Source organism: Uloborus diversus, chromosome 8 (assembly GCF_026930045.1).
Source record: "Uloborus diversus isolate 005 chromosome 8, Udiv.v.3.1, whole genome shotgun sequence".
Lineage (NCBI taxonomy): Eukaryota > Metazoa > Arthropoda > Arachnida > Araneae > Uloboridae > Uloborus > Uloborus diversus.
Window position 1 is genome coordinate 148156435 of NC_072738.1, and position 14983 is coordinate 148171417.

Genomic DNA, 14983 nt, shown 5'->3' on the forward strand with positions numbered 1-14983 from the left:
CTTTCACAACAGCGCTTGCCTCCTCTGAGGTTGGGTCTTCTCTGGCACCGGGACGTATCGTCTGAGCTCTCGGTGCTTTGTTGTAATTGTGTGCTTTTTCTCACCCCACATCTTCGAGATGGCCCAAGTCAATAACAGGACTGTTTACGTGCAGCCGACCACCGGGGGCCGAATCGAAGTTTCTTTGCCCCCAGAAACTTCCATAAACAACTTGAAAATTCTTGTGGCCAAGAGACTAAAAGTTCCCAAGAGCAAGATTATATTGCTGCATAAAAATAAGTAAGTGCTTTTTATTTTAATATTACATTTTGCATTTACAAATGAAATTCGGAGAGATTTGACAATAACTGCAAAATGCCTTTTAATGGAACTAAAATAAACTATCCAAGATGCTATTTAGAGCAGGGATAGCACAAATCCGGATTTCTTTCTTTTTTTTAAGTTAAAGTGCCAACATCAAAGTAAATTGGAACCTTTTTTTTTTTTTTTTGGTGTACAAATATCTTATGTTTTAATAAATGTACAACCTAAATAATATTTTTAAATCTGCAATAAATAACAAAGGAAAAAAAAAAAAAAAAAACAGAAAATGCCAAATTTATGTTAAAATTAAAAAAATAATAATAAAAACTTAAACAAAGCACAAATTGTCCAGCAAATCGACATTGCTATTTACAGCCTTTTCGTGACAATTTGTGCTTTTTGTAGGTTTTTTTTTTTTTTTTTTCATTTTAAACATATTCTACCACGAATTGTTTTCGACCATTTTTCATTCATTATGTTTTGTCAAAAGAAAAAAAAAAATATGAAAAGAAATTATGAAATTTTTTTAATGATTAAAATTTTAATCAACTTTCTCTGCAATTTGATTATTTGTTAGAAACTTGCTTCATGTTATTTGTAAGGATTAAATGCAAAGGATGAGTAAGTATTCAATATTATTTATTGGCAATTCATGCTGATAAACCTTCTGCAATCTAATTATGGACTTTGAAAACATAAAAATCGCGTCAGCAAAATTTTGTAGCATATTAAGAATATTCCCCAACTACTTTATTGTTTTATTATTCCGATATTTTTTTGCCGATATTTTAAAGCTTTTACGAGTAAGCATTTCAGATTTACTGACTTTGGCACGCTTGCCCTGTACTTGTAATTAGCTCAATTGGTGTAAAATAAGTATAAAATATAACGTAGTAGTTTACAAATGTTTAAATATGTGTCAGTTTTATCATGCATTATGTATGTATATAACTTGTATTATTTTATAAATATTAAGAAAATTTTTGTAGTCTTGTACTGAATTCTGTCAATATTTATAATTCATGTCAAAATCAAAATTCTTTTAGTAATAATGCTTTCAAGGTCATTGCTTTAATGCACGGTATGTTGAGCACGATAAATGTGTTTCTCCGCAGTTACTTTGATACGACTGGAAAAACACATTGACAGGCTTGTAAAATACAAAGCGAGTTCCTTTTTTGCAATAACAATAATCAAGTTCGTTTTTGATACTTGCGCGAAACATTTTCTTCCCAAAACTCGAAGTTATTTCTCGTAGTTTTCGGAAAAAGTCTTCACACAAATCCTCCAGGCTTAAATATTGATCGGAGTAAGTTTGACGAAAACATTTCGTCCCGCAAGCTTGTACGCATGCGCTATCGGGCTAGGTTGTTTTCCTGAGATGTTAACTACAAGAAGAAAAACAAATCTGATTTCCTCGGATAATTTGTTTATTTATTGTTGTCATTTAAGTTTATTTTGGTTAATCTTACTGAAAAAAATGGTAATTCTTTGATGTTTAGGTTTGATAAATTGATGTGTGAAATTAAATTATTTGTCAAATGCTTTCTGTAGAAATTAAAAGATAAAACCTAAGAGAACTGCTTTATTTATTTATTTAATTTTTTTTTAAATTTTTATTTTATTTATTTATTTGCAATTTTTACAACACTAATTGCATAAACAAGTGTTATTATTTTAGCAATGACATTTCAAAAACATCATATCTGTTATAGTTTGCGCAGTAAAATAAGACTACAACAACTATTTTCTGTATAATATTAAACATTTCTTTCTACATTCAATATCACCCGATAGTCAGTTGGTCAATTCAACATAACTTTAATCATAGCTATTACAATCAGAGTAAATAAATACATCTGAAAAAAATGGCTCCATCAATTGAAATGTTTTGAGACTAAATGCTGCGGTGTTCTCCTCTCAAAAGTTTTAGGAAAGTGCAATATTTATAGTTGCTAATTTCATACATTTAAAACACTTTATTTATTTATTTTTTTTAACTTTATTTGCAATTATGGCTAAAGAAATATCAATCATTTGGTGGATTGTGATTCTTTTATTCGATTTTGTACTGGCATTTCGGCATCGTCTTCTTTTCTCTTTTATTTAAGCAAAATCGTCTGAAATTAATCATAATGTCTGGCGCTCAGTCTACAAAAAAGTTATAGTATAGTTTCAATATTCAACTCCCACGTTAAACAAATAAGCAGTTTACCCGCAACAAAATTTATTTCGCGAGTAGAAAACTCAAAAATTACCACTTACCGTTGGAAATTGGCCAAAGACAACACATAAAAGAACTCCGAATCCCATGCTCTTTAGGAAAGTTTCCAGTGTGAAAAATCGAATAAATAAAGAACATCATGCGTCAGTGTTCAGAATTTTAGATTACCGAAATCTGGAACTCTGCCTGAGATTAAATTAAAGATCAAGCGATAGACCGCTATTTTTTGCTGGGCATAGAACTTCTCAATTAAAACAAACTGGTAATTACTTGTTTTTACTTCCTTTTACAATGAGCTGATGTGTGCATCACATGACTTCCTTTTACTCCAATTTAATGTCATTTCCCCATAATTGGCAATTTTAATGTGATTCAATAGTTTGCTCTCTAAACATCACCAATAGTGGCCAAACTGAAACAAAATTTAAAAAAAAATATTTCAAAAAAATCTCCAAATTTGTCGCCAAGTTGGCGACAAAACTTGGCGACCAAAAGACTGGTGATATATCACCAAGTGTCCGACAAATTTTAACACAACTTGAGTTTACATCGAAATTAACAATGATTTCCCCCAAAAAAGGGGCAAAAGACCCCCTTAGGAACATCCGAATGCAACCAAAATTGAAGGTGCACAACTAGACCACACTAGGAGTCCACGTACCAAATTTCAACTTTCTAGGACATCCCGTTTTTGAGTTATGCGAGATACATACACGCATACATACGTACATACGGACGTCACGAGAAAATTCGTTGTAATTAACTCAGGGGTCGTCAAAATGGATATTTCTGGTGTCTGTACGTTTCTAGGCATATATGCACGTGTGATCGGATCGAAAAAAAAACTCAACATTCATTCGGGGATGAGAAAAATGGAATCCATTTTGACGATCCCCGAGTTAATTACAACGAGTTTTCTCGTGACGTCCGTATGTGTGTATGTATCTCGCATAACTCAAAAACGGTATGTCCTAGAAAGTTGAAATTTGGTACGTAGACTCCTAGTGGGGCCAAGTTGTGCACCTTCCCTTTTGGTTGCATTCCGATGTTCCTAAGGGGGTCTTTTGCCCCTTTTTGGGGGGAAATCATTGTTAACTTCGATGTAAACTCAAGTGGTGTTATAATTTGTCGAACACTTGGCAATATATCACCAGTCTTTTGGTCGCCAACTTGGCGACAAATTTGGCGATTTTTTTTTCTTAAATTTGGTTTCAATTTGTCTACTGTTGGTGATATTTAGAGAGTAAACAATTGAATCGCATTAAAATTTCCAGTAATGGGGAAATGACATTAAATTGGGGTAAAAGGAAGTCATGTGATGCACACATCAGCTCGTTCGTATCAGTTTCCTTCAAATTATAGCTGTATTAATACTGTCTAGTTATGTACTTTAATTGAGTTTATAACTAATTTTGTGGGTCAAAATTTATTGTCCGTCGTATTACTAGATTACAGTAGAATTTAACCATTATTCTTTCCTTAGGCCATTGCTCCTGTTATTCCCGTTTGTTCATGCTAATGACTTTCCAAAACTCATGTGGTGAAAATTTAAATGGAGTGAGCGGGAAAGATGATAATTTAAAATGTATTTAAAAATATACTCACCAAAGACGTATTTAAGGGGGGGGGAGGAGCCGAAGGGGTTTTGCTCCCTCCTAAAATAAATTTCAAGCTACTCATTATGAGTGTAGATTTTCATATTTTAAACTTAAATTTGGAAAATTCTCCTAATATTTGGTTTGACCCCTCCCAAGATAAATTACTACATCCGCCCCTGATACTTACTTTAAAAATATCCTATCGTAAAAACGAAAAATTGTATGGATCAAGAGCTTCTGCTGTATTTTTGGATCAAAGTGGAAAAGATATATAATTCATGAAGTAATAAGCAAATAAAATGTTGCTATGATCTAACTTTCATCCTCCCGGGGACAATTTACTAAGAACTATACGTGCGTGTATGTGTAAGTGTTTGTGTGTAGAAACATTCAAAAATACATATCGAGAGAGATAGACATTTATAAACAGAAACGATCATTCACAAACGTAAACAATTAAACTAGTATGGAACTTCTCAAAATCTGAACGAATTCTATACCTTTTTAAAAAAAATTATTTATTTATTTATTTATTGCCTACTATAAGAAAAATTCCTTATAGGACTTAAAGAAGTAAGCTAGTAAGACAACATGAAATTGATCAAAATGATATCTGCTTATCATATAAGGCTTCTCTACTATTCTAAATTTGATTACTGGTGATTTTCGTTTTCTGAATTAAATATTTGAAGCATATTTTAGTGAGGAGTCGTTTACAAATAGTGTCACGCTTTGAGAGGGCTGAGGTTTCGGGAAAGTATTAGTTTGTCACATGGGGGGAAATAGGAACGGTCGGGAGAAAAAAGGAAATTTTTGGGGGGAAAGTTTTTAATTTTTTTTCCCGGAGAGGTTTGTTTCCACTCGGGAAAAACTGAAAATTTCGAGATTTCTTTCACAGGATAATGTATTGAGAAATGTATGATACTTAAACTCCAATCTTCCTTCTTTATTTATTTATTTGGTTTTTTATTCTGTATTCCATATGAAAACACAAACTTTGATGAAGCAAGCAGTAACATAGTTAAATTTTTTGTGCACCAATGTATAATGTGCTACTTTTCTCACTAAAATTGTAAATCCATACACAAGACAGCTATATATATATATATATATATATATATATATATATATATATATATATATATATATATATATATATATATATATAATATGTGCCGCACACATGTATATAAATGCATGTAATATATTCTTAAATACTAGTTAGCATTTTTAAAGTTTCATAAGAAAATATAACTATTAAACTACATTTTAATTGGTTGAAAATCAATTTTTCCAGGAAGGAGAAAAAAAAAACCTGGGGAAAAAAAACTTGTTTTTTCTACGGTTTCAAAATTTCCGGAAATTTTACATCTTCGTTTCCAGACAAGGGGAATGAAGGGGGTAATAAGAAACGTGATATCATACTTTTTTCATAATGGCGCTGACTACGCAATTGAAATTTTCAATGGGGTGTTTTCTGCGATACTTTTCGTTTTCTTTTTAGGAGGCCTTCGTGGTCCTAAGCGAGGTGCATCCTTACTCTTGGGAGGTGGCTGGGCACTAGTAGATTATTTAAGATTGGGGGGGGGGCACTAGTAGATTACTTAAGCATTTTTGGAGGAAACAAAATCCCATGCAACTGGATAGAGAAGAGAAAACGGAGAGTCTATGTGTGTACACAATGACTAAACAGAATTACTTCTCTGGTGTGCCTTAAAACAGGGTCCAGGGATTGTCCATTAATATAACTCTGAGGGAGAGGCGGTTTATAAAATTGTGTGTTTTTGGTCAAGGTGGAAGGAGTCAGTAACAAGAAATGCAACACTACACTTTTTTGTACAACAGTGTGCTAATGAAGAGATGCATGACAAGGGAAGGTGAGGGGTAAGGTGAAATGTGACACTTTGTGACAAAGCGGGGGGGGGGGGTGAAACAAAGTGTGTCATCATTTATGGACAGCCCCTAAGTAGAGAGCTAAGCAATGTCTCAGCAATGATCCAATGAAGATTTTTCACTTCATGCTCTGAGAGCCGAAGTCGAAACGAAGCCGAAAGAAGCGCTCCTGCTGCTCCCACACATTTCCTCAACTCGACTCGACCTTGCATACCAGCGTCACGAGGACGCTCACCTCTCTTTCTTTCTCGATCCGCCCCAGGGCTTCCCTTCCTGACGGAAGCCATGAACCCACCCCTCCCCCGTTTTACGCGCTCCGGCTGAATCACTGGAAATGCTCTTTCCCTTGTTGCTTCCTTTGCCTCGGTGTTGGGTTATACTCCATGAGCAGGAGAAAGTGGGAACTCACGTAATAAGATCGGTCGAGGGGAATGGCTTCAAAGGATTTTTTAATCGATATTGGACACGCATCGTCTTGATCGAAATCTTCACCAATTTTCACCAGAGGCTGCCATAAATACACTGTAAAAACGATTCAGAAACGTTCCTGGGAAATAATGAGCAGTTGATGTGCCCAATTTCTGCCAGTAAAATACGTTACAAAAACCAGGAACGTTTTCCGCTAAAATTCAGTAAACGTCCTGAAATTATCCCGAAAGCTTCTAAAAAACTCCCGTTTGAAGCCAGTCGTGTTTCTGGCATTTTAGAGTAAACTTATATAGGAATAATATAAAAGCTTGCAACTTTCTGAAGCATTAAGGAAGTTCCATAAGCAGTAATGCAAACATGGCCATAGCTAAGCCAGAATTGCAGGCAAGTTTCCAGAATATTACTCGCCTGCAAAAGCAACGTAATCCATACTTACTCGCTCCCTTTGTGAGCTTAATCAGCATGGACGGGCCTTAATCGGACAGAAACCGGTACTATTTATAAATACGCTCAGTTAATCTTTAAACTGGGAGCTAAAGATATTTTTTACAACAGCATTCGTGCAACTTGTAGCAGGTCAGGAAACTTTTTGACAGTGATACTTGATTTTTCCAGGAAGTGAATAAAAACTATTAAAATCCCGAAACGTTACACTGAAATACTCAGTAAGGTTTCGGAATTTTTTTACAGTGTAATGTAGCACTTTTTTTCTCAACATGTTTGTCCTTCCCCACCCCTTAACACTAAGTGTCACCCTTCATCTTACCCTCCCCAGGGCCCGACTTACTAAAAGTGAGGCCCTAGGCCCACAATAATTTCGAGGCCCCTTGAAGACTGATTTTTGGGGGCCCCTTTGTCTATCACAGAATTATACAAATCATTTATCATGTGCATTCATGCTCTTCTAGGCATCTCATAATTGTGACATGGTAAACTTGCTATTGGTAGAAGTAATAAAAATTATCCTATAAGTTATCCTATTTCCAACTAAAAAGTTGTTGTTTTTTAATTATTAATTAAAAAATATATGTATTTTTCGCCTAGTTGTAATGCTAAGCATAATTCTTTAAGTAATTTGGGGCCCCTTAGGAAGAAGGGGCCCCAGACCTAGGCCTAGTTGGCCTGTGCGGTAATCAGGCCCTGACCCTCCCTCCTCTCCATGTCATATTTTACGTTACATTACTTAAACATATTATGCAGAAATGTATTCATTTTGATTAAATGTTACCCCTTCCTGTCCTTCGCCACAATTCATGAAAACCTCTCTCTCTCCATCACAGCCTGACGTCAAATGTGGGCGACCCTAAAATGAGTTTTTTGGTGCATATTTTTTTATTTTTAATCAATGCGCACATTCGTGATTTGTGAGCTTGACTGTATAGGTAATCCAAGAAAATCTGGGACATGAGTTTTTGAGTACCTCTCTCTCTCTCTTTATCAATGTGGGCATTTATGGGTGTGGGCTTATGAAAACGTATCAGTAATCCAATAGTTAAAGCATTTTCGACCAAAATGGCTAGCCCCGAATGGATCGTCCATCGAGACGATCGTTTTCGAGTTTAAAACTGTTGGAAAGCGCGTAAAAGAAAATGAAAAAAAAAAATAATAATAATAATAATTTGAATTTTGTCATCTTGAATTCAAATTATGTTTTTCGCAATCACGAGTGTGTGTGCGTATGTGTGAAAGGGTATGTATATGTGTGTGTAGGCATGTGTGTTTGTGTCTATGTGCAGACATGAGTGTGTGGGTAATTGTGTGGGGGGGGGGTATGTGTATGTGTGTGTAGGCATATGAGTTTGTGTCTGTATGCAGGCATGAGTGTGTGGGTAGTTGTATGTATGTGAGTATGTAGGTGTGTGTGTGTGTGTGTATGTGTTTGCGTGTAGGTGTATGTATGTGTGCGTATGTGTTTGTGTGTGTAGGTGTATATATGTATATGTGTGTGTGTGTGTACGTGCGTGTATGTATGAGTGTAAGTGTAGGACATGGATGCAACCTGGAGACGGTTTTCGCTAGAGGAGCAGCATCGTGAGGAGCCGGTCGACAGTGATGCTTCAGAGGGAGTTGGTGGGAAAATAAAATCATAGGACATCAAAACAGTCAAATAAAAGCAATAAGCTATCGTGATTGCTCAAAAAAAAAAAAAAAAAAAATAGAAAGAAAGAAAAAAGCGAAGTTTTTTACATAGCATCGAAGCTCCAATCGCCTGAATTCACTCGAAAAAGAGTTATAAGCGTTTTTTTGAAAGAATTTACAAATTTGACTCTTTTTCATTGTTTACGCGAACTATAAGGAGCGTAAAACAGCAAGTTTCAATTGATTTTCGTTTGAAATCATAAATCGCTCTTTCTACACGAAATGCTCATCGTAGTGCTTCGAGTGGTATGGTTGTAAAGCCCCCGTAAAAAATATCCCCTTGGACATTTTCCGCGTATACGTTCGAAAACTCAAAGCGGCTAAATTGACTAGAAAAATAGCTGGAAGCAATTTTTAGTAAATGAAATTCATTTTTATTTGATCTTTTGCCTGAGATAGATAACTAGAAGCAATTGCTGAATAATATTTGTTGCCATTTTTCGCTTAAGAGTTCAGAAATAAGATTCTTGCATTTGTTTTTGGTATTGACGCTTTTTAGGCAACCACATGGAATTTAAAATACAATCAACTTTCGATAGCTCGAAGTCCCAAGGGACTGGCTAAAACGTTCGAGTTATTGGTAGTTCGAGTTATGTGAAGTTTCTACAACAGTTTAGAGAGTTTGAGACCCATTGAAAACTTTGAGATAAAGGAATATTCGAGTTATAAGCTTCGAGTAATCGATATCTGACTGTGTATTCTTTTTGATTACGTTTTCGTGACTTTAATACTTAAGTTATTATTCTTTGGAAGGGAGGGGATTGGGAGATTCTTTTCGTTCAATTAGATATAGGATATCTTCTTTAGCAAGTTTAAAAAACGGTCTTTTACTATGTTATCTTATACCAATTTTTCTTTCCTGTTGTTTTTTTTTTTTCACATTGGGGGGTCATCGTCAAGTATATATCGAATTGCGACCGCTAGGAAACCACTAACCCAACCAGTGCTTATATAACGTCCAAGCGAAATTGACACCACATGAATGGATCAATGATTATAAAGTATACTTTTTGACTAAAGAACCTTAACAACGTGAAAACCTAAAATGTATTTAATAAAATTACGGTCAAATTTCGACCGTTGGTCTACCACTGGTAAACTGGTACAAATAATTTTGGGGAAAGATTTCAAAATAAAAAAATAACTATATAAAATTAAAAAAACATTTATGGAGTTCAACAAATTAAATATATATGTATATATATATATATATATATATATATATATATATATATATATATTAGATTCATTGACGAATGTTAAGTTAACAAATTTTTAAGAATGCATTTTAAAAAGAATCACCTGTTCACAAAATATACTGGAAATACGAAATAACTTTTTTTAGTCTTTATATTGTACTACTTAATAGGATATTTTTGCCCTCTCTTCTTTCCTATATCTTTTGTGATGAAAAACGAAACAAACGTTATCGAATTTCTTTCGAAACGTTGGCAACAAGTGCTGCTGCACACGTGGTCAAAAGGTTAATGAGTACAGTGTTTATCGGCGTCAATCATCTAGTGACATATCAAGTTATGCTTGGGTTGAAACATCATGCTTTTTCGTCCTTTTTCTTTTAAGTTTCTTTTCTTTTTTGTGAAGTCCACTCTTATATCAAGAAAATAGTGTAATCAGCATATTTTTCTTTCTCCTCAATCATAAACATATCGATGAGTGTTTTTCGTATGATGGTGAATAGTTTCCACTTTCCTGTGTAAATCTGTCTTCTTTCGAACAAAAATTTTCAACAAAAGGGAAACATTCTTTTTTTTTTTTTTTTTACAGATTTGAAGTTATCTAGTTATCTAGTTGTAGAACTCAGTCAACGAATGCACGTGTTTTAGTGTGTGTGTATATGTATTATATATATATATATATATATATATATATATATATATAACTGTTGTTTCTGGGATTAGATGTCTTACTGTTGCTCTGAGGCGACGATATATGCACACACAATATATATACGTGTGTGTCTTGATATAAAATATTAAAGAATGTTAAATTCATTTTGTTAATTAAAAAACTGAAACATTCAGTAAGGTTTTATTCCTTTTTTTTCTTTTAATGAATTATTTTTTGTTTCTTTTTTAGCGATTTGTTCCATTTCAGATCTTTTATATAGGCTTGAAAGCAGGCAAACTTTCATTTAATATTTTAATATTCAGTTCTATGGCTCACCATTGTTAAACTTTGCCTCAGATTGAAAACAATTCAACAATGCTTCATTGATGCGATACAAAGTTCTGCTACTCTCTGTTTGTACTCTTCTCTGGGAGTTATATCGCCCGACATCGGTAAATACAAACCTAGACACACGAGAGGCTCGTGAGAGAGGCTCTTTGTTTCCACAGAGTGCAGTCGCAGTTACGTGGGTGCTCCAGGGTGCAAAATCCACCCACGGACATTCCGCGGTTCCGTTGGCAACAGTCGGCGGAAGAGAGGAACTGAGTGTTGCCAACGGAGGTTCCTGTAAGGGGTTTTTGTTTCGCCGCTTAGATTTTATCGTCTGACGAAAACTGGTGTCGATGCTTTCTTAATAGATTCTTGTTAAAGTTCAAAGTGCCAGTCGGGGGAAGAGATAATGTAATCTGTTAAGATTTATAGCCTCATCTTTGTTTCGTTCCCTCCTTATTAATTATTTATTTATCAGATTGCGAGGACAAAAAATAACCCAACTTGTGACCCAACGGTAACGTCCTAGCTTGGAGTTGAGAGTTGAATATGGAACTCCGAGAAACGAGGCAAAACGGAATGCTGATTTCAGTTTTTCTGTTCCTAAATGAAACTTCGAATTTTGTAGGATGGAAAAATACGAGCATGCACAAGTAGCTACATATAATGGGAACAGAGCCTGATTACCGCACGGGCATGTGGGGCACAGGCCCCTCCCCTTAGATTTCAGTGGGCCCAAAATCCCCTTAATTTATCATACTAATTAAAAATAAATAATGATTTCACTCGGAATCTAGAGTACAATGATATCATTGATAGTTTTGCAAATGCCAAAACAAGGGGAAAAATCTATTTGTTGATAAAAACAAATTCCCCTTAAAAATGTGATCTCTTTGCAAATCAGAAACCCACTCCAAATTTAGTACGGTTTACTGCAACGGGCAAAGTTTAACCACATTTTATACATTTATGGTATACTATTGTGCGTTCATGAGGAGAAGAGACTTCGGAACGCCTTCCCGAAAGCAAAGCTAAGTTTAGCGCGGGGGTGATCGCTACCGCTTTCAATTGAGACAACCCTAAATTTGGCGGGCATTTAAATTTGTAAAAATGTCTTTGTGTTCTTTCCTTTCGTTTCTAGCCTCGCGTAATTGTCGTCTACGGGGAATCTATACTTTTTAAACTGAAAATTTCAGAACAAAAATATTGTATTTACAAAAAAAAGTAAGGCATTTTGTTTTCCGAATGAAACATTTCTATTAAGGATAGGCTTTCTGAATTTTGAACGATATCCTTTTAAACACTAACGCTCTATATTCGAAATTGCAAGTGCACTGATGAAAAAAAAAGGGGGGGGGGCAGGAAAACTTCATTGCCACACAGACTGGCATTGAAATGCTTAAGGGTTGCGTTCGTTTTGAAGACTGAATATCTCTCTCCATTTCCCTCTCCCTTTTCTTGAGGGGGGGGGGGTGACTCAGTAGCTCTTACGGGTTGGGTCTTTTTGATGCATCTGTATGGATTGTACAAAATTTCAGATCATATAGAGCGGATATACAGTCAGTAGATCTACAGTAGCAGTTATTTTTGAAAAATGATGAAAACATTATTCGAACAAAAGTTGCCCCCCCTCCCCCCCCCCCCCAAAAGAAAAACTTGGTTGAACCAAAGGCGGGGACTGGGCAATTGTTCCAGAAAGGATTTACATGTGAGAAATAAAAGTAAATGAGAAAACAATAAAAAATCAATCTGAAATATTTAAAGCAATTGACTATTAAAATCAAGGCTATTTCTCTAAGTATTGCATGAATATTAATGTTTAGAAATATGTAATATTTTGCGATGCGTTATAAAAAGTGTCTTTGGTTTGAATACTGTTTTAAAATTATAGGTTCATCGGTTGGGCCGGCTTAAGAGATGACGACTACCCCCAGGGCGAGTATTTTCAAGGCGGGGGGGGGGGGGGGGGGAGATAACCAACTTCGTTTCTGGGGGCGGGGGGCAGAAACGAAGTTAGTTATAACACTTCAGTACACAGTAGCCTAACGTAAACACGGATTGTCCATAAAGGACGTTACACTTCACCTTAGCCTCTCCCCTCGTCACATCTCACGTAATGTTCGATGAACATATTGCTATAACGAACGCTTTTATTTGGACCAAAATATGTCAAGTCATATTTGTTATAATCCCCTCCTTCCCCCTTGAGACTAACTGTCCGAAGTTCATGAACCCCGAACCCTCTCTCCCTACCCCTTTCAAGCGTGACATCATTTGTGAACGACGCCTTAGGTTTGCTCTAAGTCGCCAAAATCGCAGTAACAATTGTTTTAAGGGAAAAGACCGGCTCCCCCCCCCTCCTTCCTGAATAGCTCTAGTCACAATTTGTTTATGATCATGTATGTTTTTAATAAAGAATCATATCGCACTCCGGCAAGGAAAGTGACACAATTCAAAATCTGGGAAAACCGTACCGGCTATTGATTTAAAATCTAAATTTAATGCTTTTTCTCGGCACAAAAACCGCAAAGTTAGCTCACCTAAATGGTGCGGAGGGGGGGGGGGGCGTAGAAACGATTTCATCAATAATGACACATCATTAAAATTTCATAATTTGGAAGAATATTTTTCGAGCTTAAAGTATGCATTATATGTATCTATACTTCAAAAACTAATTAATAAACATCACATAATAAGTTGACTGCGCATATTGTAATGTTTGAGACTAAATCACTTAAAATTACTATTGCGTCAAACCTTAATTTTCTCCATTGCTGTTTTTTTTTCTTGTGGTTGAGTCAGTTTCCTTGCCAGTGTGCCAGTATGGGATATGTTGAACAACTGAATAGGTTGACTATAGCAACGTTTCTTGATAAAAATAACGCACTTTACATTCAGAGCCAAGGACGGATCCAGAAACTATTCAAGGAGGGGGCGATTGATTTCACACCCTTACCCTTTTATAAATTCGCAAACCTCCGCCCCCCCCCCTTTCCAAACACCATGAAAGATCGTCTCGTTTCAGTTATTTTGGGAAGGGGAGGGACTTCCTTTTCTACAAAATTGCGGAGGAGTGTACCAAACCCTATCCCTTACCTTAACGCCATCAAAGGTGTCCCATTAAAGTTCCTCTTTTTTTTTGGGGGGGGGGGACTTCAATTTTCCAAGCTTTCCTGAGAAGAGCCCTTGAACCCTATAACCCTATTTAATATCATCTAAAATCTTCTAAAATTGAGTTTTTGGAACTTTGAAATACTTCCTATACAAAGTTCAGATCTCTACCAGTAATGTGTTAAGAATAAGATATGTGCTACACTTTCATTTTCCAGACAGCAAGAGCTTCGTCAAACTATTGAAGATAGGCTAAAACAATTTCCAACTTCAGTATCAAAGACATGCCGTGGAAGAGTTCTGCATCTCGACTCAAGGAAGGGGCGGTCGCCCCTTCCTCCCCCCTCCCTTCCCCCCAGATCCCTTGTTCGGATCTGTATTAGAATACGGGCAACAAACTTTTGCCTATTTTATGATCCCCACACGTAACGCTGTTCTGTAAAAGTACTGGAAGAACTGAATTACTTTTAGAGTAATCGAAAAAATTTGAATAAAAAAAGCATGTATATTTTTTCGTATTTACAAAAAAAAAAAAAAAGGTTAAAACAATAACATAAAACGTTGTTTCAGGCACTTATTCAATTATTCTATAGATAATCATATTGGCATGTGAAAAGCTTTAATTTTTGTTTTGTTCCTTTTTTCATTTCTGAAGAATAAAAGCCATGTTGGAAAAAAAAATAGTACTAAAGTATTGAAATGTGTCACACAGAGTGCAACTTACCTACTGAGGCTTCCAAAATTGTTCGTTGGCTTTAAATGTGTATGGTTAAAAATGAAGTGCCTAGAAATCGAAATAGTAGTTCAATACTTTTTCATACTGTCTCTACATGATTACATCAATTCAACATTTTTTTAAACAAAATATTGACTGTTTGAAATGGGCCAAAAATGAGGTGACAGAGAAATATTTTCAGAAAAATTCGAAATTAAAGTTATCGTCTGTCGTTTTTTTTTTTTTTTTTTTTGTTATTTTTTGAATGCGGTGATAGTTAAAAAATCTTTTGGCATTAATTTTTGCTTGTTCACTTTACAAATCTACGTATTATTTTAAATATGACTCGTATTCGCAAAGTAACAACAAACAAAATTCGAAAACGCATTAATT

The 14983-nt window shown here is 35.3% G+C and overlaps 1 protein-coding gene across 1 annotated transcript in view; it reads left to right on the top strand.

The window, feature by feature from the left end:
* The first annotated feature begins 65 nt into the window (after window positions 1–65).
* The window catches only part of LOC129227804 (midnolin homolog), a 50566-nt gene continuing 35648 nt past the window's right edge, over window positions 66–14983 (top strand). Inside the window, exon 1 of the mRNA XM_054862414.1 lies at window positions 66–279. Within this exon, the coding sequence (XP_054718389.1) occupies window positions 119–279 (161 nt within the window). The 5' untranslated portion in view covers window positions 66–118. The remainder of the gene's footprint in view (window positions 280–14983) is intronic.